Source organism: Lepidochelys kempii, chromosome 13 (genome assembly GCF_965140265.1).
Source record: "Lepidochelys kempii isolate rLepKem1 chromosome 13, rLepKem1.hap2, whole genome shotgun sequence".
NCBI lineage: Eukaryota > Metazoa > Chordata > Testudines > Cheloniidae > Lepidochelys > Lepidochelys kempii.
In genome coordinates this window covers 3,440,949-3,468,891 of record NC_133268.1, presented here as the reverse complement: position 1 = coordinate 3,468,891, position 27,943 = coordinate 3,440,949, and the positions used below count along the sequence as shown (strand labels likewise).

General features: G+C 50.2%; 1 protein-coding gene and 1 long non-coding RNA gene across 5 annotated transcripts in view; one reads left to right on the top strand and one right to left on the bottom strand.

The window, feature by feature from the left end:
- LOC140896845 (uncharacterized) overlaps positions 1-27,943 on the top strand; it is an 87,846-nt gene that overhangs the window by 5,117 nt on the left and 54,786 nt on the right. The gene's annotated exons all lie outside the window — the stretch shown is intronic.
- LOC140896843 (tyrosine-protein phosphatase non-receptor type substrate 1-like) lies at positions 199-27,943 on the bottom strand. 4 transcript variants are annotated; one of them, XR_012154618.1, is made up of 10 exons: positions 27,370-27,943; positions 27,122-27,212; positions 12,360-12,713; positions 9,508-9,822; positions 8,571-8,918; positions 6,821-6,931; positions 5,051-5,072; positions 4,722-4,886; positions 3,984-4,023; positions 2,574-2,617 (listed from the first exon to the last, which is right to left on the bottom strand). XR_012154618.1 is itself a non-coding variant. In XM_073308857.1 (9 exons), the coding sequence occupies exons 2-9, from the start codon at positions 27,201-27,203 to the stop codon at positions 2,357-2,359; spliced, it is 1,533 nt and encodes a 510-aa protein (XP_073164958.1). In that variant the 5' UTR covers positions 27,204-27,212; positions 27,370-27,939; the 3' UTR covers positions 199-2,356. The 4 variants fall into 4 exon arrangements, 2 of the variants coding, with proteins under 2 accessions (XP_073164958.1, XP_073164959.1); XM_073308857.1 differs by lacking the exon at positions 4,722-4,886 and having other exon boundaries at positions 199-2,617; positions 27,370-27,939; XR_012154617.1 differs by having other exon boundaries at positions 2,559-2,617; positions 3,984-4,886.

The window sequence follows — 27,943 nt, the reverse complement described above, 5'->3', positions numbered from 1 at the left end:
TGCATGTTCTTCTCCCCGACACCACCCAGCGAGTAAAACTGGGCCGTACATAGAGATGGGGAAAAGGGTCTGAGAACCTGAACGACTCAGATTTGCCTCCCCGCTCCCCCAGGGTATCTAACCCAGGAAGGGTATTCTGGCTTCCCTATGGCAGGGGGCCCTGAGCACAGCACCTGGCACCGACCCACGAGCAAGACAGAACTTTGAACTTTTTATTACAAAAATATCCTGCAAGCAAAAAAAAAAAAAAAAATGTTGCAATCTGTACAAGTGGTCATTCAGTTGATTTTGAAACATCCTGTCGAGATCTCCTGGCTTCCCCTTCCTCCTCCCCAGCTCCCTGCAGGATCAAACAGCTAGAATACAATCTAGTTTCCAACATGTCTTAGTGCTAGATTATTTCTCCCTCTTCTGCCCTCCTTCCAAGGAATGGTACCACAAGTCCCACCTCTTCTCTTTAATACTGCTGAGGAAAGGAGGGCAGGGAAAGGGCTTTCGGCCATCACAATAACCAGGCAAGGGGGCCATATTCAGGCCTGGCGTAAACAGGTATAATCCCCTGCCTGGAGTGCCAGCTGCCTAGCCCAGCTCTTCCTGACCCTGGAAATCTTGAAACCTGAATCCTAGGGATAAGGTGAAAATTGAAACGGTGCGTTATCTGCAACCTCCCATGTAGAAAATCAGGAAGACGGCTGCTTCTGAAATGCCACTTGTGGTTGCATTTCAGCTTTGTTTGTCACTTTTCTTCGCTAGGCCAGTCAGTCTGCCCGGCCGTGGGGAAGGCCGAGAAGTCAGAAATCTGCACCCCTCCCCCCCAGCGCTGATGGAGGGTTACTTGCTTACCAGACCTTCACTTGACAGGGTTGGGGATTATCACGCTGACTCTGACACTTAGTTTTGCACGTCTCATCCTAGTGATGAACACACAGCACTCCACCCATGGACGACACACAAGCATTGGCTTTTAGCTCTAAAGATGAACAGTTACATGTCAAACAGTCATGGTGACATTGTTCTCCGGGGGATGCCCTCCACCCGTGCATAAAGGCTTTCTTCTTGCTTCCAGGCACTGAGGCCGGGCGTGCTGGATGAACTGGCCAGCAGTAAGGGCTGAAAGGCAGCATAGCCCTGGAATTAGCCTGTGCTCTGGCAGTAGAGGTTGGCTAGCCTCTTCCCCCACCCCGGCTAGCACAAGCTTCTGTAGGAAGCCCATCAGTCCCAATCTCATGAGGATAAGCTCTGTGGTTGGCAATGAGGATGCTCTGTACCAGGGGAACACAGGCCTGGGAGCGGTGGTGCCTAGGAGCTCATGACTAGTGCATGACTTGTGCATGGCTCCTGGGTCAGATCAAGACTCTCCACTCTGCCCAGGGAGCTCCGCAGGCTGCGTTCCCCAGCCCAAGGTGCTCTGGGGCTGAGAAACGTCCTCACTTTGTTGATCTGATTGCAGAGCCTGGCGCTCAACCCGCAAGGGCACGAGTGGGTCACTGGTCTTAACATACTGCCCCAAGGATGGGATGATTGGGAAGGGGGAACCTCAGGTGGAAACTTAAGGAATTACTTACGACACACTTAGTTTGGCGGGAAATCTGAGCCTAAAAATGAGCAGTCTCGTTCAGACACAGGTTCTGAAGCAGGAGGAAGGAGGAGTAGTCACTCTGGATCAAAGAGTGTCTGCTCTTCACAGAGGGACTCCAACAGGCAAGCTAGCTGGCCTATGTTGCCTTGAGAACAGCAGTCCAGAGCCTGCTGCCAGACAGCTCTCTGCCACTACGTTATCTCCCAAAACAGCCTCCTCTCCTTCAGGTGGCTGATCTGCGGCAGCTTGGCTGCTTCTTCCTTGCACACAACGTACTAAATTGGCTGCAGAGAAACTCAGGTGTTCACTAGACGAGGACAGCCCTTGTCTGGAAAGGTTACAAGATGGAGTAGGCCACTGCATCAGCGAAGCACTGAAAACTGTCTGTCTGCTTGACACATGCGAAAGGAAACTCAGTGCACCAAGCGAAGGACCTCTCCAGTCTTGTGACAAATCACCAGGGGGGGGGGGGGATACAGAGATCCTGGTCCAGAAATAAAGCTGCACGGTGTGAGGGTCTTAGTTCAGTCTGGCCTCTCCGGAAGGAAGTTGGTATTAACTCAAGTGAGGACACAGCAGCATGGGGAAGCTTCCGTACGCTGTGTGAAGCATTCCAGGCCCCAGGAATGCAGCTCCCATAGCTTGGCACCCACTTCCACTGGGCTCCTGATGCCTCCATTGAGATCCAGTGTTGGAGGACCAGGGCTCCATGTCCAGCTAGGGGCCTGCCAGACTTCACCAAAACTCCAGTGAGCCCCGGACTGCTTTTAGCCCTGATCATTTCTTTTGGATTTGGACGCTGGCGTACTCCGAGATGGCTTCCTCGGGCCGGGGGGCAGGTCTCTTGGGTGCCTTGCTGAGGTGGACCATGTCCAGGTCAGCGTAGGTGAGATTGTCTTCAGCGACTGCCGGCTGGCCGGTCTGGATGCAGGCGTACTCCAACTGCGGGCTCATCTCCATGAACCGGCGCATGCTCTTCTTCTTCTGCTGCTTGTCAAAGTTCAGGTCTGCATAGGTCAGGGTGTTGGGATCAGAATCCTGAGTTGGGGGAGGGAGAAAACATGGAGTCAGTAGGGAGCTGTGTCCCCTGCAGCTGGCATACAGATGGGATATGAGCTGTTCATCCTGAGCTAAGAGTCTGGTCTAGTGATTATAGCAGAAGATTGTGGCAAGAGCTAGAATCTACTCCCAGCTCTGCTGCTGACTGACCCTGGGCAACTCACTTAGTAGCCCAGTGCCTCAGTTTCCCCATCAGTAAACTGGGAATACAACTACTTCATTCATGACTAACGTGCTCTGAGGTCCTTGGATGGACCCTGCTAGGGCAGCACAAGTATGATGTGCTACAATGTAAAGTCCTACCGCCTGAGACCTGGGGTCTGTGTTGATGAATTAGTGGTGCTGGATCCCCGAGACAGGTGTCCCCATTCCAAACCAACCCCTCAACTATGCGCATCAACTGCCAACTGGCTGGCTTGTTCAGCAGAGAACAAAGATGGAAATGGCTCTGGAGACGTATCTACCATCCCGGGCAGGATTAAGGCATGCTGGTGGGACATCTAGCCAGCAGCAGTGCAAGCTGTACTTGCTGGATAACTTGGCTCTAGAACGGTCACTCAGGCTCCTGGGGACACTCGATAATGTTTCAAGAGGGGCGGAGAAGCATGCTAGTCCACAGGGCCCGAGACTAACCAAGACACTCGCTTGCTACCTTCAGGCTTCTCCAGGCAACTGAGATGCACCATTACCATCCACTGCAAGAATTCTCCCTTAAGTCTGCTGGCGAACGATGCTCCGAGGGAAGAACCAGGGGCAATACCGAGCCAGAGTCTGCAATCCCTTGCACCCCTGTAGACCTGGAGATGCTCCACTGGGGTCAACAGAATTACTCTAGACTTGCAGCAGTGTCAGTGAGATCATGGTCTGGGCGGCTATGTCCAGAATGGATGAGGTCTTTCCAGTGTGAGGCCAGCTGCGTGCGTACGTGAGCATGTGGACGAGCTGGGGCGGGGGGACAGAGCTCAGTTCTGATCGGTAAATTACTCATAGCTGCATCACAGAATGCAAAATAACTCTAGAAATAGCTTCCCTGGCTTATTGTACAGCTGGCTCTAGTCACAATAGAGCCAGACTTGTTCTTTGGGGAGGGGTGGGGGCACCGGGGAGGAGGAGAAGAGAAATTCAGTGCGATGGAGGCAGCTTCCCTATGCAATTTAGAGAGGGAGCGTTTGTCCTGAACTGTGTGTCTCTCTCCCTCCCCCCAGCCACAGAAGTAGGCTCGCATAGCTGAGATTCTGAGCACTTAATAAACTGCCATGATTTTAGCCTGACGCTTGGTATTTTCATGGCGTCTTCCGTCGTTCTCCCCTCTCCGGTTCCCCAAAGGAAGCTAGCTGTAACATACCTGGAGAGCTGTGCTGGGGCTCTTCTTGGGCTCATGTAGCCTACAGAAAAAGCAACAGAACAGAGTCAAACACTCATATTTTAAAATGGTAGCGCTGCTGGGTGACTAAGTTTTGCAGAGGATTCTTTCAGGTTAGGATGGCCGAGGGCTGACTGACGGTTGATTTCAGGACAGAGGGGAGAACCACTGGATACCAGTGTGTGATAACGGAGAACTAACTGCACCATGAAGAGTTTATCCTCACACAACACATAGACTTAAGTAGCCAGCTGGCCATAGGATGAAGATTTGGATTTCCCCAGGCTGCCTGTGTGTGGCATGGACAATAAAGAACAAGTGAATCATAGAATATCAGGGTTGGAAGGGACCTCAGGAGGTCATCTAGTCTAACCCCCTGCTCAAAGCAGGACCAACACCAACTAAATCATCCCAGCCAGGGCTTTGTCAAGCCTGACCTTAAAAACTTGTAAGGAAAGAGATTCCACAACCTCCCTAGGTAATGCAGGTTTACAGCTGTTTAGTGGCTGGTTTACAGCTCAGTTAATGAATGTGTGGGTGTACGCTCGGCCAGGAACCTCCGTTCAGCAATGCTATGGGAGAACCATCTCCAGTGATGTCTGCTTGCTGGCTCGTAACTGTTTGTACAGAGAGCGACTTCACTGAGCAGTCTCTGGGTGGTAATTCTCGAACGGTCGTGTGCTGTAACAGGCTGAGTCATGGCTCATGAGGTACTCTTGCCTTTACAATGGCTGAGATATTCAACCCCTCCAGATCACTAGAGCCCAACGTCTCCATAGCATGGATCTCCTCTTCCATCCACTAGTGACTGAGCATCACATCAACCGCCATGTACAGGCGAAGAGCTTTCAAAGTGAAGCGTAGACCATGCTAAACCATGTTCGCCTGCATATGACATAGGAATTAAAGTTACAAATTTGGAACCTAGCTAAAACTTGACCCCAGTTCAGCCCTGGTGTCAACACTTTGACTTCATTAGCTCCTGTGGCTTTAAATTCCCTCACTGATTACCCAACAGTTCAATGAGGAAAGTGGAGATCGGTGCTTACCTTACAGAAGGGGAGCTTTTTCCTGTTTAAAAAGAGAAACACAACTTAAAAAACCTTACTGTAATAATCCCTCCTCCCCACATCATTTCACGTTACTTTATATTTTTTTTAGCTCCTTTGCACACTATTTATTTCCTTTTTTTCTAACTTTTTTGTAGAAGTTGCTAGATCAGCTTTTCCAGAAACCCAATAACAGCATCTTCCTGCAAACTCTGCTGAACATATTGCAAAGCTCCTTTCCTTTCATTGCAGGACAAATCTTTGTGGGTGGAGTCTAAACCTTTCCTATTTTAGGAGTGTCTTTTGCAAGACAGAAATTGCATCAAATACAATATTATGGGCAGCCTGGGGGTTTTCAGAATGGACCTGCTTTATGAAGTTAAACATGGCGGCATGCTAGAGGAGTGATGGGAAATGAGTCAGAAGGCTGTAAGGGTATCAGAGTTCTGAGAAGGTCTTATTGCTCTTGCTGTTTAAAATGTTATTGGATCCCTTGATGAGATTATCCTCTGGTAATTCCCCTCCCCTCCCCTCTTATTTTTGGGATGAATCTTCCAATGCCTTCCAGGCACAGTACTGGGAGCTGTGATTCCTCCAGCAATTGGCAGAAACTAGAGGGGGGATGATAGCAGTGAGATTTTTTCCCATTTAGCCTTCCATCAGACAAGAGGGATAACCCTACTGAGATCACAACCACTGCTGATGTTTCAGTGATGTATTAATGGAGTGCTGCATTGTTAGGCAAGAAGATACTGCAACAAACCAGTGCCTGAAACACCCTGAGCTTACAACAGATGTACAAACACACCTGCATCCCCACATGGGCTGATCTGGACCCTGCACAATCCCTTGTTGGACTGGCTGGTTGCAGCACCTGGAATGAGGTCTTTAGTTCATGAGCTGGCAGAGCCAGTGATGTTTGTAGGGGTGGTATTCCCTCCATGCTGGGAGTGGAACAAGTGGTGCAGATGCACTGGTCCTTGCCACAGTGCAATGCTGAAGTTATCCAAGCACCTGCTCCTAGCAGCTGTGGGGGGCTCGATGGGATAGGTGCTAGGCTCTTTGGGGTAGTGTTAGAATCTTATGTTCTAACGCATGGGGGTGAGAGTGTCTCCATCCAAAATGGTGTGGCCCCATGGACATGCTAAGCCCATTGCAAGGACACACACTGCAGCCCATCTTTCATACAGTCAATGCTTTCCTTACTTGGTGTCCATACAGCAGTGCCCTCTAGAGGGGGCGTTAAACCAAGGGTCCTTTTACTCCTCATCTGTCCAGGAGGAAGTCAAATATCCCCCGGGCATTTTTTGAGAGCACTAGGAGAGAACCCTGGTGTCCTGGCCAGGATTCTCCCTCAACTACAGCTTTTAAATTCCCATAACTGCCCTTAGAATCTACTATAGTCATTGCCCCTACATCTGTCTAGCCCGCACCTTCGTAGCGGGTTTTCGGGGTCCCTAGATGCTATATAGAACTAAAAGAGCAATGTAAAGAGAAGAATACGAAGTGTGACACATACATATGATTTCCATGATGCATAACTTAAAACTATTCCAGTGGCTGTTACCCTTAAGCTATAACTGACATTTCCCTATAACTGCGAGTGAAATTCTCTTCCCCAGGTGAACGCTAACCAGTTCCGTTCATTTCATCCCCCCCCCCCAATGCTGGTGTGTTTGTAAAGCACTGCCTGCGTGTATGGGAAGAGAGTGATCTAGCCAACGCACCCCCCACCCCCGGCAGGCACCCCTGGAAATAATTCATTTTTACCTTTGCTCTGTCGTACTCTGATGAGGTAGATGAGAGCAATTACCAATACACCCAGCACTGCACAAACCACTGCTACGGCTATGTAGATCTTTAGGTTAGGTAAGTTATTCTCTGTAACAAGAGAGAAACTCAGGGATCATAGGAGGCCAGTATCAGAATAGTCAAACAGAAAAACTCCTCGCCAAACTGAGTTAGTTAAATGCAGAACATCTGGGCTTATGCCAAGGGGAGTTAGGAGCTCAACTCATGAAAATTCAGACTCCCTTTGGCCTCTTTGAGAATCTCAACCAAAGCTCAGGTCTGAAGTTTGGTACAAAGGGGAACTTCCCCGGAGTTTGATTGTACAGACCTGGGATTCCTGCTCATAGCTGCTGTAGAGATGACAGGCCCATTCTGAAGGAGAGCGCTGTGCACCTTGAAAGCTTGCCCATTTCACCCAACAGAAGTTTGGTCCAATAAAAGAGATTCCCTCCCGCACCTTGTCTCCCTCAGACCTAGTCTGTGGTGTTTCGGGGAGGATTTGGAATCCAGTTCGCTAGGTGCTCTAAGGGGTGTGGATACAGTTACTGCAGTTGGCTGAAGTTTTTCTGGCAAACAGTGAAGTCACCAGAAAGTGTGTGCGGTTGGGTTCTTTATACCAAAAGCCTTGTGAATTCAGGCCAAATTCAGCAAATCTTTCAGCTGAAACAACTAAAACGGCTTGTTTTGGCCATTTCAAAATCCAGACTTGGCTCTTGTTTTATTTTGAAATGGTGTTTTGTTTAGATGTTTAGCTACAGTTTCGTTTAACGTAGAAAAAAGGGTGAGACGTCCAAAACAAACTTCCATTTGGGGTCAAAATAAACAGTGTTTTGAGGGGTTGTTTTTGTTTTGTTTTAAATTTTTGCCCCTGCAGCAGAAAATCCATTATTCGCTCAGCTCTAATAATAACCAGTCTCAGCCCATCTGCTGAGCATATCTAGTGAAGACCAGCAACTCCAAGTTACCGTGTTCCCATTAGACTGTTCCATAGCTACAGAAAAGGGGCGGGGGAAGCCTTTGGGTCTCCGTATAACTTCTGGCAGCACCAGACAGCAAACCCCCCCCCCCCCCCCCGAGTGGCACAGCAGGCCCTATACCTGTTCCTCTCAACCAACAGTGGGCTGGAGAGGAATATGGGAGAGACCCTTCACCCACAGACACACACCGTGTGGAGGGGTTAAGTTATGTCTTGGGATACAGAGGAAAGAGGAAGACTCAAGAGGCAAGTAGTCAGCAGTGCAGAATGTTCCTAGAGAAACCTCCAACAGGCCGAACTCTGAACGCAAGCCCCCAGGCAACACACACGGGCTGGTTCATCCTCAAACCAAACACACGGGTTCAGTCAGGCAACTGAACCCTGCTGCGTTTGCCCAGCTCCGCCGGCAGCTGTTTGCATAAGATACTAGCTGGCCACATGGAACCTCATCCTCAGCTCTGCAGGAGTGACCATGCCTGAGCCCCTCTCCAAGGGATATTCATGCCCCTGCAGGGCTGCTGAGATGATTTGCCCTGGGCACAGAGTGCGGCCAAAGTGACGTTTCCTGCCCTCAACCTTCCCCTTCTGCATCCGGGCCCCAGGAGAGCAGAGCTGAGCAATAATCCTGGAATAAAAGAGTCACTATAACACTGAGGCGCTCACTGCCGGAGATGGGCTGAAATGACCCCTGGGTTCAGCAGAACAGACCTGGCATTTCCCAGCAGTGCAGGGAGGGTTCAGCTGCACATTTACCTGCATCAGGTGAAGGAACATCTTTGCTTGGCTTAGGAGGTGGCTGGGAGATTCTCAGCATCTGGCTGGCACTGACGGGGGGCTGGGAATCGTGCACAACCCGACAGGTGAACATGGACCGATTCCTCTGTTCAGTTGCTTTGACCTCCAGGGAGCTCTGCAGCGTGTACGTCCCATCTGGATTCTCGGCCAGGGGGGAGGATTTTCCAAGGTTCGTCTCATTTCCATTCTCCAGCCAGGTGAGACTCGCGTCCTTCGGGTAAAACCCCTCCGCGTGGCAGGTGAACGTCACAGACTCGTTCAGTGCGACGGGCGCTGCTGGGTCACCCACTCGCATCCTGGGTGGAACTGAGAACACAAATATCCTGTGCTCGGCAGCTACAGAAATTCTCCTTTTCCTGCTGAGTCAGAGGGAAATTTCTTGGGCTGGACAGACTGACCTTCCCCCTGAGCCCACGTCCCACTTGCCATGTGATATTTTTTCAAGGGCAAAGAACTTTGGTTATCTCTAAGTTGCCTTCCCACGTGTGAGAGCCTTGGCCCCCTCACAGGAATAAACCCAGGGGAAGGCAAATGTTTTAAAATGAGCAGGCTGCAAAAACCCAAGTCTACCCAGTGTCCCCAATTTCCCTCCCCTTCCCCCTAGAAAAACCCCTGACAGACCCAGCTTGGGTACATTAAAATGGAGAGTGGTGTCTTACCAGGGTTTAAACAAAGTCAAACACCTTCTTCCTAACCCTGCCCTCCACTGGGCTGGAGTAGGGGATGTACCAGCCCAGGGCAAAGAGTTTCAAAGTTTTAAGGGCACAAGGCAGAGTCCAGAACTGAATCTGGATTTCAGTGACTCCCCTCTTACCCCCCACTACCCAGCCCAAAGGAACCAAAGGCTGAAGGATCCATCTCTGCCCCTCCGCAGTAGCCCCAGCTGGGCTCCTACCTCGCAGGGCCTCTCTGAGGTTGTAGGACCCACGCAAGGGAGCCGGTAAGGTGCTGTGCTCTATCTGACAGGTGAGCTGGGAGCGGACGTCTCCTCGGGTCAGGCTCAGTCCCACGGTGCTGGACATGTTGTAGGAGACGCTTTTGTGTTCGGGGAGAACCTGGGGCTGGGGGGCTGGGAGTTTGGTCCCATTTTTGAGCCAGGTCACAGTGATATCTCTGGGGGAGAATCCTCCTGACGTGCAGGTGAAAGTCACTGAGGGACCCGGCTCCGCCCTGCTGGAGGGGCCGGACACGGACGGGGCCGAGGGGCTGGCTGCAGGGAGAAGCATTTATCAGTCAGATCCCTGCGACTGAGAGCCCATCTCCCCACCCCATGGGGCCCGCTTCCCCACAGGGACAGCCTGAGATCGGGGGAGCCACAGCCCCTGTCCCTGAGCAAATGCAGGGCTGGGGTGTAGGGAGGCTAGAGTCATGGGCAGGGGTGCTGAACAATGTGTATGGTGGGGATGGCGAGAGCTATTGAACCAAACTGTAAACCGTGGATAAAATGGAAACCCCTTCAAGCCGGGGTGTGTGTGTGATATCACCCCTAGTTCCAGCACCTATGGTTATGGGTGAGAAATAGTCCCCATTTCTCCCCCCAAAAGCGGGGCTAGATACGCGCCTTAGACTGCGATCCACAAGAGCCCCACGTGAGGCAGGGAGCTACCTAAGCTCATGGGAGAGGACCAGGACAGGCATGTGTGCTAGGCCCCTGCCCTCTCGTGGTGATCGGTGCCTAAGTCCAGCTTTCAGGGGGTGCCCAGCTCCACGAATAGGAATCCCCGGCCTGGTGTCAGGCAGCTTAAGCATCCTAGGTGGTTGTGGTGTGAATAGGCAGGCGGGTAACTCCACGCACAACAGCTGGAGGTGGTGATGAGGGTGTGTGTCCCCCCTTAGCCTGGGGTTAGAGCACTCATCTGGGGTGGGGTGACCCCGGTTCAATTCCTCTCTGCCTGAGGGGGAGAGGAGTTGAACAGGGGTCTCCAGGTGAAGCTGTTCCACTCTGGATAACTAGTCCCAGACCCAGAGAGAGGGGAGGAGGCTGGAGTCTGCTGGTTTGGGCACCCAGGTTGGAGGTGAGAGCCCAGGGCCCCGTCCCCCTGCTCCAGTGACTCTCTCTATGCGCAATGGGACAGCTTCAACAGGGGACTGAGGGAGCCCCCCAGGTCCCATGGGTGCGGGTTTAGAGCACTCTCCTGAGAGGGGGGAGACCCCTGTTTAACTCCCCTAACAAAGGGGGGAATTGAACTCGGGGCACTCGCACCCAGGTGAGTGCTCGAATCAACAAGTTTAAGGGAACGGGAGCTGCCTCCACCTCCTTCTCCTCAGTTTTGAATGGGACCCAATACACTAGGTGGTCTCTGAGCACAGCGTCCAGCGGAGGGCAACAGAAATGATTCGGGGGCTGGAACACACGACTTATGAGGAGAGGCTGAGGGAACTGGGATTGTTTAGTCTGCGGAAGAGAAGAATGAGGGGGGATTTGATAGCTGCTTTCAACTACCTGAAGGGGGGTTCCAGAGAGGATGGAGCTCGGCTGTTCTCAGTGGTGGCAGATGACAGAACGAGGAGTAATGGTCTCAAGTTGCAGTGGAGGAGGTTTAGGTTGGATATTAGGAGAAACTTTTTCACTAGGAGGGTGGTGAAACACTGGAATGTGTTACCTAGGGAGGTGGTGGAATCTCCTTCCTTCGAAGTTTTTAAGGTCAGGCTTGACAAAGCCCTGGCTGGGATGAGTTAGTTGGGGATTGGTCCTGCTTTGAGCAGGGGGTTGGACTAGATGAGCTCCTGAGGTCCCTTCCAACCCTGATATTCTATGATTCTACCAGCTTGGGCCCTGCACGTGAGAGAGGCAGGTGGGTGCCCATCTCCCCCGGTTTGTGAATTGCTCTGGGGCTGAGGCAGCTGAATGGCCAAGGGAAAAACCAGAGGCCTAGGGAAGATTTACCCTGAGTTCAGACGCCTCCAGGGCGTGGGTGTTCTGTGGGTCACAGTGGACCCTACATCTGGATTGCGGTGCCTAAACCCAGCCTAAGGCCCCCCAAGTCATTTAGGTGCCTCAGCATAGGTGCTAGAACTGAAGTGGTTTCCATCATATGCAGGGTGTTTACAGTTTGGTTCAATGGCTCCCAGCACCCCCACGATACATATTGTTCCAGCCCCCCTGTGCCTCAGTACCCTTGTGAAGCTAGCCCCAAATGCCTCATTCACGTACCCGAGCTCAGGCCGGGGGACTGAGCTACAGGAGAAGGAATTAAATGAGTGGGGGAGGGCGAAGTCACCCCAGGATTGCGTCTGGCTTCAGTTCCAGTTGTGCACACAAGGAGCGAACTGGGGCTGGATGCTCCAGCCGCCCAGCTCCTGTGGGGCCTCCCCCCAGCTCTGTAGGAGGTGGGGGAAATGGTGAGTCCCAGCCTGGTACACCGGCACCGCTGGGGTGATGGCAGAATCAGCCTGCCAGTGCCGGCAGCACCTGCATTTTGGTGGGGGGAGGAGAAGGGAGGCACTAACCTGACACCTGCCTCCTCCCACCAGACCCGCCCCCCCCGGTGCTCATCGCAGTGTGAAGCCATCTTCAGAGGGTCCAGGTAGGAACAGAAATGGAGATTTTTGCCTGGTGCCCAGATTCCACCAGGCCCATCAGTCACGGGGCAAATCTCCACCAGGCCTGCTTCAGCGCCGGTCTAGGGGCGTCCCATGGGAATCCCAGCTCCCCGGGAGGGTCCGGGCGGAGCAAGGTTGGTCCCCGCCCTGGTCCCAGCCCCCGGCGGGCAGGGGCGTGTGGCTGGGAGGGGAGCTCGCCCTCACCGCTCACAGTCACGGCCGTGCCCGCGCCGGATCTGAACTCCTCATCGCCTCCCGACACCTTCTTAAACTTCACACAGCGATAGGTCCCGGCGTCCGCGGGGCGGGTGTCACTGATGCGGATGGTGAAGTCTGTGTCAGAGCCATTCACAGCCCGCGTCACCCGGGGGAATGATCCCGTGTCTGCATAAACGAGCTGCCGGTCCCCGCCCGAGCCCTTGAACCACTTCACGGGTCCTACTGGAGCGAGGCTGGTCACAGAGCAGGTCAGAGTGAGAGTCTCTCCCGCGGACACCCGCACGGCGTCCTGGGGCTGCAGCAGCTGGAACTCCTCGGCCTCCTCAGCCCCCCCGGCCCCTGTAACAAAAACAACCTTCGTAATCCGGCTCTTTTACTTGACACACCCCCTGCCCCTGGGGCCGGGACACAGCCAGTGACACTGTTACGGGGGAGGCCTTTAGAGTAATAGGCAGCACCATTCCTCCCGTGGCCAAGGGCCGAGCCCATCACTTCTCCTTTCAGCGGGAGCTTACAGGATTGTCCTGCATTACGGCAATGCCCGGAGCCATCGCTCTGGGGCTGAGCCGCTGCTGGCAGAAGACGGGTATGGTCCAGCTTAAAAATACCTGCCAGGTTTATCAGCGTTGACTGAAAATAGCTGGGCTGGGCCAAATCCACTGGCCAATGCCCCAACCAGGGGACTCTGGACCTGTTGGTATCACACAAACCGTTCCCATCTTCAGTACCCTTAGAACCCTCAGGCACCTTATACTTACCCTGGCTAGTTACACACCTTCAGATTCTGTACCCCTTTAAATTGCACACGCAATGAGGTGGAAATGTCAGTCTAGACAAACCATAATTTGTGGTTGTGCTGGATTATTGCCCTGGAGAAACTAACATTTAGTCATAAATTTTATATGCATGATTTGTCTTTGGGTATCTACAAGTGCCTTATCCCTTACCATACAAGCCCAGGTGGGGATGGCTTTATCTCTTACTACCTGTCAGGTCACGGTGGTTTCTTTTACGAGAAAATATTGTAGGAGAAACAGGGACCCCCAAAACCATGGAAGTTACAGCAGTGCTCAGCGTCACAAATTCTTCTGTATATTACAGAGAGTAATTTAATTCAAGTGATCCACCTGGGCTGAGATGTGGTGGACATTCCTGGTCTTGACCAAAGAAGGGATCTACAGCACTGAATACACCTCCAACCCAAAACCTGGCTGAGCAATTGGGCTGGGCCATCTTGAAAAGTTTCAGTGGTCCCTCGCAAGGCAAGAGGCCTGTCAGCAATAATCCCAGCCTGATATCCGTGGGGCTGGTTTGGGCTTTGTCCTAGTTGTTAGGTAGGTGTAGCTTCCATCCAATGCCCATTGCCCAGTTATTTACACTTTTCTGAAACTATTCCATTTAAAATCCTCCAGCCCCCAGTTGTACAGGTTTGAGCTCAGCACCGGAGGGTACCTTCTGTGGAGAGTAGTTATGTCACTTGAGTTACACCTGATGTAGCAGGTCTCATCCCCACACATTCTACCCAGAGGCCTGAATGGTGAAACGGTGGGAGGAGGTTCTTCCAGCCACCACTTCCCTCACCCCAGCTCCTGTTGCCCCCAGTCTCCGTACAGGGTTCCCAGGAAGAGAGGTCCTCCTGGCTCCAAACTCAGCAACAGCGGTAGCAGTGCTGGTGAGTTACTGGTAAACTCCCCCCTGCAGGACTGGGGAGGAGCAGGAGTGCGGGGCCCAGCTGGAGAGCGACGTCATCCTGCTAACCAAAGAGACAGAGCCCAAGTGATCATCAACAGAGCAGCCAAACTGACGCCATACAAAGTGCTGCCAAACGCAAACTGAAGAAAATATTTGTCTCCTAATCAGCCAGTTAGTCACCTTATGGTTTTTTTTGTAACGATATTAGGAAAATAAACTCCAGACAAGTGTGACTTTCCTGGTGACTGTTTAAAGCGATCAGTAGAAATGGCTGGGGTTACAATTAGAGGGGATGAAAGATTCACTTTTCTACTGACCTTTTTTATAAATGGGTGACTGTGTTGTTTCAGCTATATTCTCCTGCCAATCCCAACCTGGCGCTGATGCTGCAAAGAAACTAGTTTAACACAGGGGAGGTCTCTTCCTTTCAGTGGATATCGTTAAACTTCTTAATTATGTAATGAATGCCCAGGGTGGGCACCTTAGAAATGGATCTTGTAACAACAGATGCGGGTTTTACTTGTGAACCGCGTGACATTTCCTTGATGGACCTGACCGTCCTCTTCCTCCCGAGAACTCCGTTGCAGCGGCTCTTCAATGATACCGGCACAAGAGAGAGGCAACTCAGGCCCCTGATGTCTATGGTGTAATTGCTCTAATGATTCTGTGCTCTGTACGTAGCTTCTTTACTCTTAAGTTAATACAGGAGAGTATAAAATACTCCTGCTCACTGGAAACTAAGCCCGTCTCTGCAGCATGTTGGGGTTACAAAACTTTCACGGGGACCCCCTGATTAGACACTTGGTCCTGCAACCAGTTGTGGTAGCATGGAGGCCTGGGCCTGGGCCACGTACCTTTGTGGTAGTACATGGGCATGGAAGTCCCTGCTAGAGGAACTGGCAGCAGGATCAGAGCCTTTGTGAATAATAATAATCATTAGCACTTACAGCGAGCTTTACAATTCCAACGCACTGTACAAAGATGAATGTATTGATCCCTACGTTAGCCCGTGGGGCAGGTTGGTGTTACCTCTTCTCTATCAGCAAAAAGAGCCATTTAAAAAAACACCACACAAACTTAACATAAGAATGGCCATGCTGGCTCAGACCAGTGGTCCATCTAGCCCAGTATCATGTCTCTGACAGTGGCCAGTGCCAGATACTTCAGAGGGAATGAACAGAATGGGGGAATGAGTAAGTGATCCAACCCTATCATCCAATCTCAGCTTCTGGCAGTTGGAGGCTTAGGGACACCTCAAGTATGGGGTTGTATGCCTGACCATCTTGGCTAACAGCCATTGATGGTCCTATCGTCTATGAACTTATCTAATTCTTTTCTGAACCCAGTTACACTTGTGGCCTTCACAACATCCCCTGGCAACAAATTCCACAGGTTGACTGTGTGTTGTGTGAAGTACTTTCTTTTGTTTATTTTAAACCTGCTGCCTCTTAATTTCCTCAGGTGACCCTTAGTACTTGTGTTCTGTGAAGGGATGAATAACACTTTTTCTCCACACCAGGCATGATTTTATAGACCTCTATCCTATCCCCGCTCAGTCGTCTCTTTTCTAAGATGAACAGTCCCAGTCTTATTAATCTCTCCTCTATGGAAGTTGTTCCACACCCTTCATCATTTTTGTTCCCCTTCTCTGCATCTTTTCCAATTTTAACGCAAGAGACAAACTATTGTAATTAATACAAATACAAGAATAGGTCTTATTTCCTGCATTTAAATCTTTATCTTTATTTGGCTTCTATTGAATTCAAATACTGAATCTTAGAATAGCAGACCAGGGTAGCACCACTTGGCACTAAGCAGATGTGATATTTATGCCAATTATTCCCAATTAACCAGAAGTTACTACCATTCCCTGCCAATAGGCTAAGTCACTTCCCTAGGAGACATCCCAATAAAACAGCTTCCCAATTAATCAGAGTATGCTGTATTAGTTAATGCAAGTGGGCACTTCTGCACAGAATTCTCCATCTTGTGAGCCCGAGTGCTCATTTGCACTGCATATCAAGGCTGTGTGTCCACATGCATGTGCAGAAACAAGTATTTGCGCTGGTCAGCTACGTGGGAACTTTGTCTGAGGTCTCTGAAAATGTCCTGAACATTCCAGTTTACCTTCAAAAGGTAATAATAATAATGATGATGATAAAGCAGCGTCAGATGAAACTTCATTGTTACCCTGACTTGCCGTGCTCAGCTGACTGAAACGCTGTCTGGTTATCTAAAGCAAATTAAGTGTTGCAATACCCGGGCACAATGGAGCAGGCAAGGTGAGAGCTCAAGACCACCAGAAATAATGAAAAGTGCTGTAGTCAAGACCTGTAGAAGCAGCAGCAAGAGGAGCAATATAGGTAGAGATGCTCTGTAGCCCACACAGATATTTGACGGATTAATTTTGGCAACACTTGTCATCCTGGTCATGCCAATGCAGTTACTGAAACTGAATTGAACAAGATTTCTATCCATGCCATTGCTTAAGGTTACATTTTTAAACGCTGCACGGAGGGAAGTGTAATATCGTTGCAGAGCTTCTGTGGCTGTTAATGGCACTCGCAGCTAAGAGTAAATCACTGCATACTATATTATGATTGGGAGTCAATAGATGGCACTGAAACAAATGCTGTTAAGTTTAACCAAACATGTAAGTAGTTAGCTCTTGAGGAAATGCTTAGTATTCGCTGTGATGCGCTTTTTTAAAAATACCGAGCATTTCACCAGTAAGGTCTGTTCTCTTTGCCTGAATCCAATACTAGTCTTTAGTGCAGCAGCTGCACACAGGTTATATCCCCACCATAAAACTGAAGACTTGGACTCAGTATTGCCCTGTGAAGAGTTCCCTTTGCATTGCTCCATTGGTACAAAAGGGTCTTACAACTGCTGTAGAGACCAGATGATTTTCTCAGATAGCAGTTGGGATTTAGGCTCTCTCACCATGGTGGCCAATATCAAAATGCTTCAGAGGATGGTGCAAGACACCCCTACTGGACAACTATGGAATTACTTGCCATAGGGAAGTTTCTCCCTAGACCATTTTAATTAGTGGCTGGTTGATGCCCCACCACAAGAGATTTTTTTTATTGCTTATAATTTCTTATCCCCTATAATGTAACCCATTAATGTTCTCTTCATCCATATAGATTCTCAATCCTTTGACACCTGAGAAATTCTTGGCATCAATTATTTCTTGTGGCAGTGAGTTCCACAGGTTAATTGTGCATTGTGTAAAAATATCAGTTTTAAGTTTGTTGCTTTCTGGATACTGTTCCTTTCACAGGTAAGTCCTGGGTTTTGATGTGACTAAGAGCACCAGGACACTGAAATTTCCCCCAAAATAGAATGGAGCTGATACAGCATCAGCACTTTGATACTGAGACACAAGTGTGTCCAAAAGGACATTTTAAAGGTGGAAACCCCATTTCAGCAGAAGCTCAGTGGCATTTCAGAATGTGCAAACTCAGTCTAGTCTCCATTTCATCCATCCGTGAGTGGTGGCAGTCTAATAACTCTGGGCTCATACAACGTTAAATTTTACGTTGTCCCTGAGTTTCTCAGATACCCATTTACAGCAGTGTCCCTCTCTGGAGCATGTGCCTGGCATGTGAGAGAAGTTCTTTAAAGGGCAGGGAGCAGAGAGACTGGGGCATGGGCATGGGGATTTTTCTCAGTCCCTGGAAAAATCATGGAGCAGGTCCTCAAAGAATCAATCCTGAAGCACTTGCATGAGAGGAAAGTGATCAGGAACAGCCAGCATGGATTCACCAAGGGAAGGTCATGCCTGACTAATCTAATCGCCTTTTATGATGAGATTACTGGTTCTGTGGATGAAGGGAAAGCAGTGGATGTATTGTTTCTTGACTTTAGCAAAGCTTTTGACACGGTCTCCCATAGTATTCTTGTCAGCAAGTTAAGGAAGTATGGGCTGGATGAATGCACTATAAGGTGGGTAGAAAGCTGGCTAGATTGTCGGGATCAACGGGTAGTGATCAATGGCTCCATGTCTAGTTGGCAGCCGGTATCAAGTGGAGTGCCCCAAGGGTCGGTCCTGGGGCCGGTTTTATTCAATATCTTCATAAATGATCTGGAGGATGGTGTGGATTGCACTCTCAGCAAATTTGCGGATGATACTAAACTGGGAGGAGTGGTAGATACGCTGGAGGGGAGGGATAGGATACAGAAGGACCTAGACCAATTGGAAGATTGGGCCAAAAGGAATCTGATGAGGTTCAATAAGGATAAGTGCAGGGTCCTGCACTTAGGACGGAAGAACCCAATGCACAGCTACAGACTAGGGACCGAATGGCTAGGCAGCAGTTCTGCGGAAAAGGACCTAGGGGTGACAGTGGACGAGAAGCTGGATATGAGTCAGCAGTGTGCCCTTGTTGCCAAGAAGGCCAATGGCATTTTGGGATGTATAAGTAGGGGCATAGCGAGCAGATCGAGGGACGTGATCGTTCCCCTCTATTCGACATTGGTGAGGCCTCATCTGGAGTACTGTGTCCAGTTTTGGGCCCCACACTTCAAGAAGGATGTGGATAAATTGGAGAGAGTCCAGCGAAGGGCAACAAAAATGATTAGGGGACTGGAACACATGAGTTATGAGGAGAGGCTGAGGGAGCTGGGATTGTTTAGCCTGCAGAAGAGAAGAATGAGGGGGGATTTGATAGCTGCTTTCAACTACCTGAAAGGGGGTTCCAAAGAGGATGGCTCTAGACTGTTCTCAATGGTAGCAGATGACAGAACGAGGAGTAATGGTCTCAAGTTGCAGTGGGGGAGGTTTAGATTGGATATTAGGAAAAACTTTTTCACTAAGAGGGTGGTGAAACACTGGAATGCGTTACCTAGGGAGGTGGTAGAATCTCCTTCCTTAGAGGTTTTTAAGGTCAGGCTTGACAAAGCCCTGGCTGGGATGATTTAACTGGGAATTGGTCCTGCTTTGAGCAGGGGGTTGGACTAGATGACCTTCTGGGGTCCCTTCCAACCCTGATATTCTATGATTCTATGTGTGAGCAGTGAGAAGAGAACATTAATCTCCGCTGTGCACGACTGTGAAACAAGGCATTGCACTCAACTTCTAGACTCAGATGTGCCTCCACTGAGCATTGAACTATTCCTGCACCAAAGCAGCCGAGCATTCACAGACATTTGAATGTGCGAATGTGAGTGAGCCGTACTTGTACCAAGGGTCAGAGCGCCAGGTTTAAGCTGCGTGTTTGAGAATTCTCTCCAGAAGCGACTCTGTTTGGCTCAGCACAGAACGAGTGTTCCTCAAACCAATCAGCAGAACCTGGCACAAGGCTGTGAAGAGCTGACGCAGATTAGCTATGCCTACTGGCATCTTATCTCTGAATGTAACAGATACAGATCGACCATTCCTGTAACAGAGCCCACTTAGCAGCCCAGATAAGGATCTGACCACATTGGTCATAGCTAAGACTGCACTCAGTTACTTGTGTTCAAAGGAGAAGGGAAAGTTAAACTTCTGCTCTGCACCTAGCCAGTATATCTGATTGCCTAATTTTTCTGGGTGCCTCAAGCAAGGTCTGTGCAACCCAGGAAGTAAGAGATCTAAAAGCTTTCTGCAATATCGGCTCTCGCCCCCTAACCTGCTGCTGCTTCCCGAGATTTAGAGCTCCAGCAGCTTCTCCAACCCCTCCTACACTCTCCCAGGAAATAGAACCAATTGCGTGTGACTTCTGATCATCTGACCAAACACAACAGCTCAAATTTTGTCTATAGAATCCTTGCAGCAAACCAATCAATACAAAGAGTATAAAAAGATGAAATTCGTACAACCACCACATTGGAGAAAATCACAATCATTTCGGTAAGCATGAAGAGGCCAAGCTCATCAAGTCAACTGTTTACCACAAACAATTCACTCAGCTCTGTTCCACACACAAGTCTTGTTAGCTCCGGATTTAATTTTTGTAAATTACTGCAACCAACCAATAGCCTTGAAACACAAGGGACATGATAAGGAAAAAAAAAACCCCACATCTCTCCCAGCTAATTTGCGGTTGTGTTCCTCATTTGGGTCTTTATCTTACCTTTGTCAAAGAAGACCTCCTTTCCCTATGCATCTCCATAATGGGTGACATCAGCTGAGTTTCCCCTGTTGACAGTCACTAGATTTAAGTGTCACCTGTTGGTGAGTGTATGTTACAGATCCCTCTCTCTGGCCTATCCACAGAGGATATAAATCTCTAGAGAGCATTGGCTTTTAGCTCTGGAGGTCTCTGGTTCCCATTTGTGGACCTAGCTGGTGGCCGTCACATGAGTTCTTGAGGCATGGAGATAGGTTATCCTTGGTAGATGGCTCCTTGCCATGGAATTGGCACCAGAGTCATTGTGTTGGCATTAAAGGAATTGTGCCAGGGTTGTCGTCTTGACTACTCGTTTGCTGGACTCTGGGCTCAACTCTGGAAGTAATTTCCACCAGGCGGGCTGGGACAGAGGACTGGGGTGAATGGCTTGTACTGCCGCCTAATGCATACAAGGCTGGCTGATGGGTTTAGATACATACTCCGGTCCCAGAAGCCATGGCCACGAGTGCACAATTATTACATAGAAGTAATATTAAATATGGGCCTTGGCACACTGAGCACTAATTGCTTTGAAAATGGACCTAATTGACTAGCAGAGCTGTTCTCTTCCATGATCACTTGGAAATAACAGGAAAGCAGCTTCTGCTGCAAAAATAAGGGCTTCTATCGTGTTGCCAATATATTGGCTTCATCTTTGGTCATAGAACTGCTTCGTGAAAGAATTCTAGGACATTCTTGTCCATCTGCCCACTGCAATCCTCATTAGAACTGCCCAGTCCAGCAAGTCTCACTCAGGTACGACTCGCAATGTTTTCAGTGGGAGTTTGCCTTGGAGATCCTTCAGTCCTACCTAAGTTCCTGTACCGACACTCATCACTGTAACATCTCCACTTCCTGAGGATTGGACCCTAAAGGGAACGTGGTGGAGTGGAACTGAATGCTCGCTACTGCGGGTGCTTTATTTCTCCAACAAAAATGCACTGGGAAGATAATTTTCCTTTTGCATTATGCTCACAACAGCAATGTTTGATTAAATTACATCTACTAAAGAGGGAGCTGTTTCCAACATTAACGGTCTAAGAGCAAAACAAAATTCTGCTGTGTCTAGAGGAAGATCCTGGATAAAGTTTCCCAGTAGGAATGAACCTGTCAATATCAGTAGCCCTAGGCAGAGGGAGTGTATAGGCTAGTAGAATGCACAGTGTGTAATGGACGTGAGAGAGCTCTCTCCTTCCTCCTCCCTCTCACCATCTGTCGATCTCTCTATCTGAAAGGCAAGCACTGTACCCAGAGAGGAGGAAGATGGGGGAAATGTCTGCTCTGGAATTCTGGGGGGTCTGAGGAGCCTTAGGAACAGATATCAATGGGTCGGGATGTGGTTCAGCCAAGTTGTGTGTATTATGCAGGCTTTCAGAGGGACAGAATCTGATCTCAGTTACACCAATATAAATCTGGAGTAACTCCATGGACGTGAGTGGAATTACTTTGCATTTACACCAGTATAACTAGGAGAGGAACTTGGGCCATGAACTGTAACTGTTGGTCACTGTTGTTGAAACCCACTATCCATAGTCTCCAGTTAGGATGGCGTTTCCCCTCCCTGGCACCCCGCATCCTCAAGCTACTCAGCATGTATAGGAAGTGGCAGAGTTTTAGAGACTTTCTTTCGCGCTCCTGGAGCTCAAGCCCATCTGTGTTTTGAAGTGAGGATCTGCAGGCAGCTCATCCGTATCATGCACTGGCTCGTCCAACCCTATTCTTGCAACGTGTGCACATCCGAATGGCTGTCAGCTTCTAACTGAAGAGGAGTTTGTGGTTAATGAGCCTGTTCGTTGTTGTCGAGTCCATTTGGTGACCCACATTCTGCCACAGGTCGGCCAGTTGCGTTGCTGCAGCTGGTGAGGTCAGCGCACCAGATGTGGCTGTTTGTTTCAGATGGAGCTGGCACTTTGAGAAGGACCATCAGTGTAACTGTGAGACAAACAGCCAACAGCCGTGATGGTGTGAAGCTGCCATCTGGCGGCTTTGGGGTCTCCTTGTCGCCTCTGTCAACATTGCCCAGCTGTACGCTCTTTGGGAATATATTTCAAATGTTGCTTTTGCCCAGCTTGTATCAGCCCTTCTCCCCCATCCTCCCAACTCAGCCACTTCTCCATAACCTATGATCTATTGGTCCGTAGATCAGACATAAGCTACTGCTGATATTAGGATTTACTGTAATGTCTCAGAAGCATCTGCAGGATGGGCACAGCATGCCAGCGTCGGACACGAGCTGCCATGCTAGCATTTCCTAGCTTCCACTAGGCGTATTTACATCGCACAGCTTACAAGTACACAACTGTCACTGGAGTCGCCATACAAAACGGGCCTACCTCTCCGCATGCCTATTGCCATAGTGGGCTAATTAATTCCTGGTACAATTCTAGCGATGTCAGCGGAGTAACTCCAGGGAGGCATCTGGCCCAGTATGAGTTCAGAAAAGGCTTGGAATGCCGAGATCCATCAGTGGTGCGAGTCCCTTCCCCCTCATCATTATGAAAAAAGAGGAAACTGAGCTGAAAAACCCTGAATAGACATGCTGACTGCAGCATACAAGCAAGAAAATGCAAAGTTTAGGCTGAAACTCCATTCCCTGCTGCAATTCAGCGTGACAAAGTTCCTCCTCTACCTTGGTGGGTCTTGCGCTTATTGGCGGATTTGCTCGCCTTGGAGCTTCACGGTAGCCTTCAGTTTGGCTGTTTTCGTGAACCCACAGTCCAGGTCGACTCCTCCTGTGTCTGACCAGGAGTTGGGAGGTTTGGGGGGAACCCGGGCCCGCCCTCTACTCTGGGTTCCAGCCCAGGGCCCTGTGGAATACAGCTGTCTAGAGTGTCTCCTGGAACAGCTGTGCGACAGCTACAACTCCCTGGGCTACTTCCCCATGGCCTCCTCCAAACACCTTCTTTATCCTCACCACAGGACCTTCCTCCTGGTGTCTGATAATGCTTGTACTCCACAGTCCGCATTCTCACTCTCAGCTCCTAGCACCTCTTGTTCCCAGCTCCTTACACGCGCACCACAAACTGAAGTGAGCTCCTTTTTAAAACCCAGGTGCCCTGATTAGCCTGCCTTAATTGATTCTAACAGCTTCTTGATTGGCTGCAGGTGTTCTAATCAGCCTGTCTTAATTGTCTCCAGAAGGTTCCTGTTTGTTCTGGAACCTTCCCTGTTACCTTACCCAGGGAAAAGGGACCTACTTAACCTGGGGCTAATATATCTGCCTTCTATTACTCTCCTTTAGCCATCTGGCCTGACCCTGTCACATCAGTTACTGGATATTTTCTCTTCCTTAAGTATTTTCCCCACAATTAAACCCCATCATCTCTCCCCGTCCCCATTGTCTCCCCAAAGCAAAACACAAGCACTGTTATAGGTGAGCTTCTGAATCCACCAGTATTTCAATGGGTTTAAAATCAGGCAAGAATTCACCCATCGCCTTCCATGAAGGCTCCTATTACACAGCACGGAAGCACTGAGTGGGAGGGTGTTCAGAAAGTTTCTTCTAATAGTCTGTGCAATACAGCTACTGACTCAGACACTGATCATGTGACACACATACTGTACAGTGGTCAAGATCATGAGTTCCTTCTGCCGCATCACACGCATGGAAAAGACATCATTTGCACAGCCAGCTTCCATAAATGAAAGACAAGTTGTTCCTCCCAAGCGAACACGCATTCGGCAACAAATCCCTTCTCAGGCACAGCATTGAACAGTGTCTTAGAAAACCCATTTTCTTAGGAAACTGGCAACTCGTGTTTTAGGACCCAACCTGCAAGGTGCTGAGCACCCTTAACGCCTTTAAAAGTTAGAATTAAGAATGAGTTAAGGAGGGTTAAGCATGTGCTGATCCCCACAGAATTGGGGACCTTAATGCTCATCTGCTGCAATCTACTTTACCATGATGTTAAATTTCAGGGATAGTGAGATGTTGTTTTTAAAAGCACTGTACGTGTGGAAATCCTCATACCGCAGGCCCAGAACTTGTACAGTATAGAATTCATAATGGTGGGGAAGTGGCGAAGGCTAGAGTGAATTACGATGCTCCAGGCCCAGCAAGGAGGCAGATTCCTGCATGGTGTCCCGCAGCACGGGCTCAGCATCGTATATCCTTACCTTGATTTTTTGCTTGGCTTAGGAGAGCAGTAAGTTTGTTATTTGTGGTTTAAAATTTCTGGTTTGGTGAGTCATTAATTTTTCCCTTCTCCCCATTTTCAAGTCACTTGATGCAAGACGGGTTGGAATGGGTTAAAGTTTAATTGCAGGAGAGCTGCAGCTCTTGCCTAAATTCTTGCCCACAAAAATAGCTTTTCTTCAAAAGCAATCTAAAGTAATGCTGGAAGGAGCATAAGAGTGTTACTGAGCGAGGACTTCACATTCGTAAAGAAATATGCAGCTGGTTTGAATATTTGCAGTCAGTGTCATTGTCACTTGTAGGAATGAGACAATTTCAACTGGAGAAGGAGCCCAACAATAATTCACTAGGTACAATGCTTCAAATTCTCCCCAGTGGGGATACCCAGTTAAGGAAATTAACAGGTGCTTGCTATAAATGAGCATGGAATTTGCAACTCAGAAAAAGGAGAAGAAAGCCAGAGATCAATTTACACAGCGGTATAGGGAGCCCCAGACAGCGTCTGGGGGTTACAGGAAGGGTGTATTTCACACGGGTGACAGCAGCAGAAAGTGCGTGTAGTTCACCAGGGTAACGTCATCTGCTTCAGCGACCTCCCCTCCCCTGCCGCCTCCCCAGCACGGACAGAACCCCAGCACCATTTAGCTGAATCCCTTACACAGGGAGAACTTAGAGAAATGGGACCCAGAGCTGAATCAGCCCAGTTGTTCAGGAAAATCGGTGTCAAGGAGGTGGGGGGAAGTCATGGCTTTGATTTGGCAAAGCTCTAGTTCAAAGGCAGCTTTACCAGGGATCAGCCAGTGCCCCTTTTTTGTAGGAAAGAAATATTCTGGTTGTTTTGCCTTTTCCCTACCCCCTCAGAAATTTCTTTGTGGCAACCATCCCTGGAACCCGTCAGCCTTAGACAGCAGTGGTCACAGTCAGCATGGAAAGAACCCCACATACATTTTCACCTGAAAATTTTGCCCTTATGATTGGGACACAGAACCCCTCTTGGTAACGGACAGACTGGAGAGGTTCTCTCCCTCCCCCCCAGTCGATAGTCAGGGGCATGTTCTGGCTCATGGACTAGCATTAGAGGTGGTTGGACATTAGCAGGAGCTGGCTACTCCAACATCTTTCCTGTGAGGGCTTCCAATGAAACGCAGACCTTGACTTTGGTCACACCTGTGGCCTTATGTGAATTAGAGAAGGAAGGTTCACCAATTACTTAATCCAGGCAGAAATAAAATTACTGGCAGCATTTCAGCTGCAAGCGAAGCACCCTTGAAAGCAGCCGCCGCAGGGCTCATTTCCTGGTGGGAGAGGGAGGTTTACTGACACTGATAGAGGGAAGGGAGTGAAAAGAGGGACGTGCAAATGGCAGGAAGAATAAATAAATACTTTAGATGCACCACAATCGCCTCTTTCATCATCGATCTCAGAGCCTTTTGCAAGCCTTAAAGGAATCATCTGGCAGAGCCAAGAATGTGAGCCAGGAGCCCTGATTGGTGCTCAGATACCATGGGGCGAACACAGTATAAATCCCTAGATTAGGCTCTGTCTACACTAGCACTTTTGTCGGTAAAACTTTTGCCAGTCAGGGATGTGGAAAAAACCACACTCCTGACCGACGTAAATTTCACCAACAAAAGCGGACAGCACTATGTCAGCAGGAGAGCTGCTCCCACCAACAGAGCTACCGCCCCTCGTTGAAGGTGGTTTAATTAAGTTCTCTCCTGCCGGCATAGAGCGGCTACACAGGAGCCCTTACAGCGGCGCAGCTGTGCCACTGTACGGTCCGGAGTGTAGACATAACCTACACAGGGTCAAACGGAGCTTGGAGTCAGTGTGTGCAACTTCCCTTGTGATGCAGACTTCATGTTGGGCGTAATTTGGCCAGAAAACTGATGCACAGTCCGGGAAGTTATACTGATTTGGTGTTCGGTGATTGTGCAAAGCGAGTGAGATGTGCACACCATGCAGTGCAGAAAGGAGGTTAAGGAACAAGAAAAGCAACTACCCGGAGCGGGTAAGAAAACAGCTATTTTACACCTGTGCCCATTTTACAGCCTCCTACACGACCTCATGAAAATTAATCTGGAATAAGATAGGGTGTGAATTTAAAACAGATCAACTATTCCTGATTAACTCCCTGTGTGGATACTCTTCTTCTGGACTAAGAGCGTCCACACAGGGTGTTAATCAGGAATAACTTCCTGTGCTGACATGCCCTTAGTTGCCCTTCTATTACGCCGACTGTTTGTATGTAAATTACACCAATTCCGTGCACCGCCTGAATGGCAGATTTATGCAATTTTGACAAATTCACCATCTACACCCATCTGCTGATGAGCTCACATCAGCCATAGGAGTTCAGACCCCTGCTGAATTCAGCCCCTGGTGCCCCTTTTTCACCAGGGCAAGGACAAGGTGTTTACCTTGTAGCAGAATCCGTGGATTAGAGGAAATCAAACAAACCACAGCCATGAGCCAAGTTACTCAGTGGGATCCTGGGGTTCCCATAACCCCTGCGGAACGAGGGGGCCAGAGCCCAGGTTCCTACCGTCCATAGACAATCCCCCGTCCCTTTAATTCACATCTCTGGCCCCCTCCCCTGCAGTGGTGCGGCGGTAGTTAAAGGTCAATACGCATCTATATTGTGCACCAGACACTCCTGGATGGAAAGGGTTTCTATAGGGGAAGGTTGAGGGGAACCAGAGACCAGGGAAAGGAAGAGATGGGGGCGGAGGGGGGGGGGCGGCAGGATCAAGACAGGACCCAACAATGCTTGTGCCAGGAGTATCCAGCTCTGCCAGCAGCAGGTGCGAGGCAGCGTCACTTACCCGGCCGGCCCAGCAGGGCGAGGAGCAGCAGGCAGGGCAGCCAGCAGGCAGGGTAGCAGGAACGGCTGGCGACAGGCTCCATCGCGGGCGCCTGGCAGGGACAGAAAGGAGAAGAGCTGCGTGAAGAGCAGGGTCCGGGGCAGGGCAGCGGCAGAAGGAAATTACGCCGGCGCCCCAGCCCGAAGGGAGGAGGAGGAAGAAGAGGAATCGGACCGATCCCGATCCTGCCCCGGGGAGCTGCCACCCACCGGCGGCGGCCGCTTGGTGCTGCCCAGGCGGGATCCAAAATCCCCGGCGCGGTGACCCCTGCGAACCAGCCGCCTTCTTCAGTCACATGCCGCCCCGCGGCGGGGAGCAGAAAGGAGCCCGGGGTGCACCTGGCCGGCCGGCCGCAGGGGGAGCGCTCCGCCCCCGGTCGCTGCAGCGGGCAGCCGCGCGCCGTCTGCGTCCCCGGGAGAGGCAGCGCGCGGACCCGGCCGCCCGGCTCCCGCGGCTGGGCTGGCTCCGGCTCCCGCTCCCGCTCCCGCTCCAGTTCTCCGCGGCGGCGGCGGCGGCTGCTGGCGCTCGGCCCCCCCCGCCCGTTGCCTAGCAGTCAGCACTTGATGAGACGCTGCTTCCACAATGTACCAGCGCAGAGAGCCCCCCCGCAGCTTTCAGGCCAGCCCCGATTTAAGGTAGCTTGCCCGGGCGGTGCAGCGGAACCAGCCCCAGAAGGGGCCCTGCCTGGCCCCGCACAAACTTGTTTTTCTAAGGTCATTCCTGCCTGCTTGAATCAACCATACGCTGCTGGCTTAAGGTGGGCTGGGCGAGTTCCCTGCCCTC

What these genes read in the sequence shown, in the direction of transcription:
- LOC140896843 (XM_073308857.1), bottom strand. Translation starts at nt 27,203, where the DNA reads ATGGAGCCTGTCGCCAGCCGTTCCTGCTACCCTGCCTGCTGGCTGCCC. An exon ending in CCTCAGAGAGGCCCTGCGAG is followed by an intron (nt 8,919 to 9,507) that starts GTAGGAGCCCAG and finishes TTGTGTTCTCAG; the next exon opens with TTCCACCCAGGATGCGAGTG. An exon ending in AAAAGCTCCCCTTCTGTAAG is followed by an intron (nt 4,024 to 5,050) that starts GTAAGCACCGAT and finishes CTTTTTCTGTAG; the next exon opens with GCTACATGAGCCCAAGAAGA.